Source organism: Nicotiana tabacum, chromosome 19 (genome assembly GCF_000715075.1).
Source record: "Nicotiana tabacum cultivar K326 chromosome 19, ASM71507v2, whole genome shotgun sequence".
In the NCBI taxonomy this organism is placed as follows: domain Eukaryota; kingdom Viridiplantae; phylum Streptophyta; class Magnoliopsida; order Solanales; family Solanaceae; genus Nicotiana; species Nicotiana tabacum.
This window is the reverse complement of record NC_134098.1, coordinates 78,306,852-78,314,813: the sequence shown is the minus strand read 5'-3', so window position 1 is coordinate 78,314,813 and position 7,962 is coordinate 78,306,852. Positions and strand designations below refer to the sequence as shown.

At 35.5% G+C, this 7,962-nt stretch overlaps 1 protein-coding gene across 1 annotated transcript; it reads left to right on the top strand.

Annotated features, from left to right (window-relative positions):
- The first annotated feature begins 626 nt into the window (after positions 1–626).
- LOC107772151 (extra-large guanine nucleotide-binding protein 1) lies at positions 627–6,013 on the top strand. Its single transcript, XM_016591643.2, is given in 9 exon segments — positions 627–2,414; positions 2,512–2,649; positions 2,738–2,842; positions 2,936–3,121; positions 3,578–3,752; positions 4,300–4,541; positions 4,652–4,815; positions 5,214–5,327; positions 5,329–6,013. Coding segments are annotated over 9 exon segments (2,283 nt in total). The 5' UTR covers positions 627–1,295; the 3' UTR covers positions 5,369–6,013.
- Positions 6,014–7,962: the final 1,949 nt, after the last annotated feature.

Below are 7,962 nucleotides of genomic sequence, written 5' to 3'. Positions count from 1 at the left end.
GACTTGGTTCCTAATTAACCGCCAGGTCAACGACGTGGTTGCTGCTTGATCAACATTCAACACTGAAAGATTAACAACTTAATTAATTAAACCATTACTCCCTCTGTCGTGTTTCTCTTTTACATGCCCTTTATGTCGTGTTTCTATTTTACATACCCTTTAAGAAATATTAATTAGGGAAGAAATTAGACTATTCTACCCTTATTTATGTTTTAAGATATAATCTTTTTATTTAATATTTATTCTATTTAGGTGTTATCTCCATATTCAAGAACAATTATTATTAAGGGTAAAAAGGAAAAAAATAATCAATTTTATCTTCATCTTCTAAAATGATAAATAATTTGAGATAACTATTTTTAGTAACCACGATTGTTAATATGAGACGGGGAGTATTTGATTAGTTAAATACAGACTTTAACTCTAGGATAAAAGCCAAAAATAAAGAAGAAAGTCCTTCGCCTAACGTAGGATTACTTCTGATTCCAAACTGCAAGTCTTGTTCACATGATGCTAGGAAACAGCGCCAAATTTTATAAGTCAATTGTCATAAATACCCCTACCCCTCGTTACCCCTATGTCATAATAGAAGTTTTTTGGACTAATTCAAAGTTCAAAATGAGGCAGCCATCAGTCATAGTGATTTTTTAAAGAGAATTTCTTACGACATAGTTTCTTGGAAATGTTTACTAAACGCGTTGATCAAGAAAAAAAAAAGGGTGTTGGGAGTTGATGAATTGAGAAGGAGAAATAGTCTTAAGTCTTTCCATAAAAGAATCAAAGTCTTTTTGGTGGTCTCCAGTCTTGAATTTCTACTGGTAAGACTTGGGTTGTAGCCCACAAACACACCTTATATTTTAATGATTGTAATTTGTATCTCTCACTTTCATTCAGTTTTCATTCTCAAGAACCCAAAAACTTCTTATCAAGAAACAAATTTTGAGGGTTACAATCATCATTTGACACAACTTTTGTGTACCCTTTAATCCTAGGAGATATATCATAGACCAATACTCCTTTTATTGTAATTGTTAGTATTGTATTTTTCACTTGTATTCAGTTTCCATTTCCAAGCTCTTGCCCCCTTTCCCAAAATAGAAAAGAGCAAGAAAGTTCGCATTTTGGCTTTTGGTTATATCAAGAAACAGGTTATTCTGGGGTGTATTCATCAGTTGATTAGAACTGTTGAGTACCCTTTTTTGATAGAAACCTAGGAGTAAAGAAAATCTCTGTCTTTTAATCAAATTCCGCTTGATGGGAGTTTGAGATTAGGATTTAGGACAGATTTAGCAAATATGGCAGCAATCTTGAAAAGTTTTTTCCCTGTTACTTCCTCAAAAAAGGAGGATAAAGATGAAGAATTTGATGTAGATTACTCTTTTGCTGAGGAGTATAGTGGTCCTCCAGTTAGTTATGACATTCCTCAGGTTGTTCCCGTTGATGTAAACCGGATTCCGACTGCCTCAGTCGTTGCCACGGCTACTATGTTAAGTAAAAATTTGTCACTGCCAGTTGTTGAACCAATTGTCAAGAGTGATCACCAATTAGTCAAGAATCAGAAGTCAAAGGAGTCAGATTTAGGCTCTGTGGTAAGTTCTGTGTATGTTGATAATGGGGACTCTACCTTAGAATCGGAATATGTTGAGAATGATCATGCCTATAGAGTATCAGTTGGAATTGAAAGTTCTGGTACCTTAGGATTTTCTGACAGTCATGATCGCTCCCGTGAGCTTTCAGGAAGTTCGGATGTTGAGGATTTGGTAGATGAATGCAATGAAGAAGTAAGATTTGTGAGTCATCCAAACCCTACTGGCATGGAATCCGAGGAACCAACTTTGAGCTCTTCAGATTTTTCCTCAGATTATGGTGATGAAGCTGATGTCAACCAAGGTAGTAGAACAGCTGTTGTAAATTTCCATGAAATTCAATCAAGGGATGTTACTACTTACAGTGATGATGAGGAACCAGGAATGTTTCCCGAAAAGCCATTTGTGAGCAGTGATTCAAACAAATGTTGTCGGTGTCAAAAAGGGAGTCGATTCACTGACAAGGAAATATGCTTAGTTTGTGGTGCAAAGTATTGTATCAATTGTGTGTTGAGAGCAATGGGGGCAATGCCTGAAGGAAGAAAGTGTATTACTTGCGTTGGTTATCGTATTAATGAATCAAAACGGGATTCATTAGGCAAATGTTCTACAATGCTTAAGAGGCTGCTAAGTAAATGGCAAATGGATGAGATTGTGAAATTGGAAAAGTCATGTCAATCTAATCAGCTTCCACCCCATCTCGTGATCGTAAATGGTAAATGTCTTTCCCTTAGAGAGTTGGTTGACTTGCAAAGCTGTGAGCATCCACCAAAGAAGTTGAAACCGGGGAAGTACTGGTATGATAAGGTGTCTGGATTCTGGGGAAAGGTGAGTGTTAGATCGTACTCTCCCCCTTTTTTTTACATCAAAACATTAATGCTGTTGTTTGCCTGATAATTGTTTTTTGCTTTGACTAATAAAACAGGAAGGGCATAAGCCTTGGCAGATAATTTCTCCCCAACTAAATGTTGGTGATCAAATTAAGAAAGATGCTAGCAAGGGAAACACAAATATTGTGATAAATAATCGGGAAATTACGCAAGTAGAGCTGTTGATGTTGAAGGTTTGATTTCTAAACTAATTCAGTCTTCTGAAATTATGAATGCTCTACTCGTGGTTGGAGTTCTTAGCACGTTGTCAAATCATTTCAGATGGCAGGTATTAACTGTGAAGGAAGCATTTGCTTGTGGCTCAGTGCCGATGGATCCTGCCAAGAAGAGGGTATGAACAATGTGATTGGAAAATTATGGGAAAAGGTTGGTTTTCTATTCATCCATCCATTCACTTCTTTTGACCAGTTTTACCTACTTTTTCCTCGTCTTATCTGATAATCGCGATCTTTTTTACAGACTACACACAAGCTGTTATGTTCTGCTTTGAGATTGCCAACTCCTCCTGTGTCTGCAAATTCATCTGGTGTAGAAGTTGGAAGTGGATTGGATGTAGGTGACTCGCGCAGGGCAGATAACAAAAAGCTGAATAAACTACTTCTTGCTGGTTGTGATCAATCAGGAACAAGTACTATGTTCAAACAGGTAATGTATAGATGGGATGATTCACTTAAAAAGAAGACGTTAATTTATCTTTCTTTGGATTCTCAGTTGGCAGTCAACTTAACTGAATCTATGCACAATGCATAGATTGCATTTTCTGGTCTAACACTATTCTCATCTCAGTGAGCTTCTCGGTATCTTAAATATTCATTCAGATTATATAAACTGGTTACTTACAGAGTTGTGCTAGATGACGAGTGGTTACTAATGAAGTCAAAGATTGCAACTGTGGGTTTATTATTACCATTTTGTAGTTTTCTCCTGGCTTATGCTAATAAGAACCAAAGTAATAGATTTGATTTCATCTTTAATTGTAATATTCCAAATGAAGATAGTGTATGTTTTCTGGTTAAATGCATTTATATTACTTCAAATGTATAACGGTGAATAAATTTAGATAAAATATGTTGATAAGACATGCCTTTGTTTCTATTTCAGGCAAAACTTATATATCACGTTCCTTTCTCAGAAGAAGAGCATCAGAATATTACATACACGATCCAAAGCAATTTGTACAGATATATTGCTATACTCCTCGAAGGGCGTGAAAGATTTGAAGAAGAGTACCGTCTTAAAATGAGGAAAAAACAGTTTGATGAACCTGGCCCTTCAGGTATCAAATTTTATACAGTTTTGTTCCTGACTTCCCGTATGAACTGACCTTTCTATTACCTTTGTCTCTAATTCGTAAGAAATGCCCTTTTGATTAATGGAGTACAATCATTTGTCACACCCATGACAATAATTGCTGCTCTCTTCTGTCACCTGTTTCTCGGAACCCTTCCTTTGTCCATTTAAGCCTGCACTTCTTTTTGTACTATTGTTGAGGAATTGATAAAGTCTGATATATGGAAATCTAAAGATATCGATGACAACGATTTAAAGACTGATGATATGTTGATTTAGTGCTGCTATGGTTATGTTATATACTATTCTGGATTTAGTTCTTTCAGTTCTGAGATACAAATCATTCACATGATTGCACCAAGTGCCACTTTTTTTAAATCACAAAATGGAGTATAAAGAGTTAACTATTCTCATTACCCTGCTGTAAGATTATCGTTCTAATTGAGAAATCATTTAATCTCACCAAGCATTAATATATTGAACTTAAGAATTGAGTTCTACATCTGGATTCTAAGTGTAATCTTTGCTAACAGTGCTTCCAGACCTGATTGAAGAAGAGAATATCTATTCCATCAGCCCCAGACTGAAAAACTTCTCGGATTGGCTTCTTCAAGCTATGATGTTAGGAAATTTGGAGGTCATTTTTCCTGCTGCCACTCGAGAGTACACAGCTGTAGTTGAGGAGTTGTGGAAACATAAAGCATTTCAAGCCACATATCAGCGGAGGAATGAGCTAGAAACGCTTCCAAGAGTTGCCAATTATTTCTTAGATCATGTAGGTTACTCTTTGTCCTTATTCGCCATTCTCAGTTAGGGATTGATAGAATTATGATTTTGTGTTCTTTTGTCGCCACCTTCAACTTATGAAATGAATGTCCTCGCTAGGCTGTTGAGATTTCAAAGGCAGACTACAACCCTTCTGATATGGATAAGTTATATGCTGAGGGCATTACTTCTTCCAATGGGGTCGCGTGCATGGAGTTTTCCTTCTCTAATCCATCTCAGCATAGCTACATGGAGGCCGTTGATCAGAATTCTTCCTCGATGAGGTCATCTCTCTCTCCAAGTTATATCTTTCAATTCCTACCTTATATTGGTAGCTACATCGTAAGGACAATAGGGGAGGTGTTCGCTAAAGATCTGTCATGACTGCCTATTTAATGGGAACAGCTTATTATCACTTGAAAAAATCTGGTAGTTATGTGTATCAGATACATGACACTCATTATATAAACTTTTCAACAGTATTAGATGAGTAATGAGCATACATTCATTTATACTTGAGAGGTTGGTTAAGGACTTCTCCATTTTTCAAGGATTAGCTTCTTGATTCTTGGTTTATCATCAAGCTTTGAGAAGTTAGTGCTACTTTGTTTCATACCCAAAATCTACAATTGTGTTTGAGACTTGAGATGCGTTCCGTCAACTCATCTTGTTGCAAATGCAGGTACCAACTAATAAGAGTGCATGCGAGCTGCGTAGGGAAAAACTGCAAGTGGTTGGAGATGTTTGAAGATGTTGACCTTCTTATCTTTTGTGTTTCCTTGACGGAGTACACCGAGTATTTGGAGGACTACGATGGAGTTTGCACAAACAAGATGATGGCGAGCAAGAAGCTGTTTGAAAACATCGTCAGTCATCCAGCTTTTGCCCGGAAACATTGCCTCTTACTATTAAACAAGTTTGACATACTGGAAGAAATCATCGAACAGGCTCCACTTTCTGAATGCGAGTGGTTTCAGGAATTCAATCCAGTGATCAGTCGTCATCCCAACAGCAACACCAGCAACAACAACCCGTCGTTGGCTCAACGTGCTTGTCATTACATAGCCATGAAGTTCAAACGATTATATAGTTCCATTACAGAGCGAAAGTTGTATGTCTCACCGCTAACTGCTTTGGAGGCTGATAGTGTTGATGAAGCTCTTAAATACAGTAGGGAAATTCTGAAGTGGGATGAAGAAAAGCATAAAGTAATGCGCGATTGGACGACAGAGAGTGCTGAGGCTAGCACAACTCTTGATGCCAGCATAACTGCATAGTTTACTATCTATCATTCTTTTGTTGAGTCCACTTTGCCTCTCGGCATTGTACATAGTTTTAGAGGAGGAATTTACTTTTCTCATATGTAGCTAATAAATAAAAATGTAAAAGAGATGAGGTTCCATTCTGCAATTTGCAGATACAATCTCGGCCTTTATTTTTTATCTTCTCTGTACACTGGAATTGGATAACTTATACCTTGTAGAGGGTGGGTTAATTAGTGTCGGGATAACTTATACCTTTTCTTATAAATTATGCAATTGTCATTTTTAATACAACATACCAAACAGTGGATTAACAACAATACCAGGATAACTAATCACAGCATAACTTATCCCAACATAATCCGTATTCAAACCAAACGACCCCTTAGTGTGGTTGGGCTATTCTTGACACGTAGAGATATTACCAATTTCTCTTTTTCTTTTTTTATCCCTTTTAAAAGAAAAACAGAATGACCCTAATAAAATGGTGTTCTCATAGCCATTATTAATTTGTTTGTGGATAATCTTTCAAAATCCAAAAAAAAAAGAAGAAAAAACAGTTGTCACAAAATTTGTTTGTTTAAGTTTTCTCAAGTATTTGTAAAAGCTTTTTAAAAGAAACTTTCTGAAGTAGTTTTAGATATTTTCCAGTTTACTTTATGAACAAATATCTGTTTCCAGAATGTTCATTTATTGTTCTTGCTATAGATTAATGGTTAAATGAGATACACCTTCTGAATTACATCTCTCCTGGTATGCATTTGTTTTATACTTATGGCGCACAGTATTTTATGGATTTTTTTGAGAAATTTATAGAATCCATCCGCTTATGTTTTTCAAAAAAACAAAATCACAAATCAGAGATGAACAGAGGCTGAAATGGGAGATGATGAGTAAACACAGCCTAAATGACAAAAATTTCAAAGATCATATACATTATAAGAACATTTATATATACTTCTATATCTATCGTTCTTGTTATAGATGAACTATGTCTCCTAAAATATATCCCTCCCTTGCATACATTTGTTGATTCACTTAATTTCGAGTATATTTCATGATTTTTTGGAGTAATATATAGAATCCATCTTTTAATGTTTTTCAAAAAAATATTTACAAACTAGAGTGTTTCAAGGGCTGAAGTTTCATGAGCAAACACAACACAGGCTAAATGATAAAAAAAGAATTCTTACAACATATACATAACAAGAACATTTATACATAACTGGTACTAGTATAAAATAAGCTACTACTGTTGATATATACTACAATTAGGTATTAATTAATACATCAAAAATCATGGTTTTAACAAGGAGCAAAACGGTCCATGAGCAAGAACACAGTTGCTTCACACATTGTGTTTTCATTCTTTGTCTCTGCAATTGAAGAAGAAGAAGAAGAATTCTGGCTATTTTTGCTTTCTTCCATTTTGTCCCCTGAGTTTTTCTTCTTCTGGGATTTCAACAAGAATAGGCTTCTGGCTCTGACTTTTTCACTTAGCTTTGTAATTTCACACACACAAGCATCAACTACTGTTGCCATTTTCTTATTTTTGGGCAAAGCTTCTCTCTTTTTCTTTTTCTTTTTCTCTTTGCTTATGTAAGTAATCTTGAAAATATATAAAATTCAGATATGAAATTGAAAAGGGTAAAGGGGTCTACTTATATAGTATGAAATCAGAAGCATTGGTGGGGTAGGGGATGGGCGGTGGGGTTGTACTGGTGGAGTTTAGTGGTGTAAAAAAAATCTATTGGCAGATGCCCCTAGATACACGGATTTAGTATAATCTATTAGAATATTCTCAACTTTTATACCTTATTTTCAGAGTATATGCAATACTTTTATGAATATTCAAAAGCCAGCTAACTGTGCAGATGTGAGTTTCACAAAATATAGACGGTTCTAAGTTGGAATATTGAGGATAGTAAATTAGCAATAAGCATAAAATCAAGTAAAAATTGCGCGGGCTAGCCAGTTTTCGGAACGATAACTGAAAAATAGCAAGCGTTTATAGAGTAATTGAAAAATAGCCACTGTTTTGCTGAAACACGAAAAGTTCCATATGAAAACTTCCAGCATATTATGTTACAACTCCAACACATGAAAAGTTTCAGCATAATATACGCGATTATTAAGCTCTTACATATAAACTTCCAGCATATTATAATG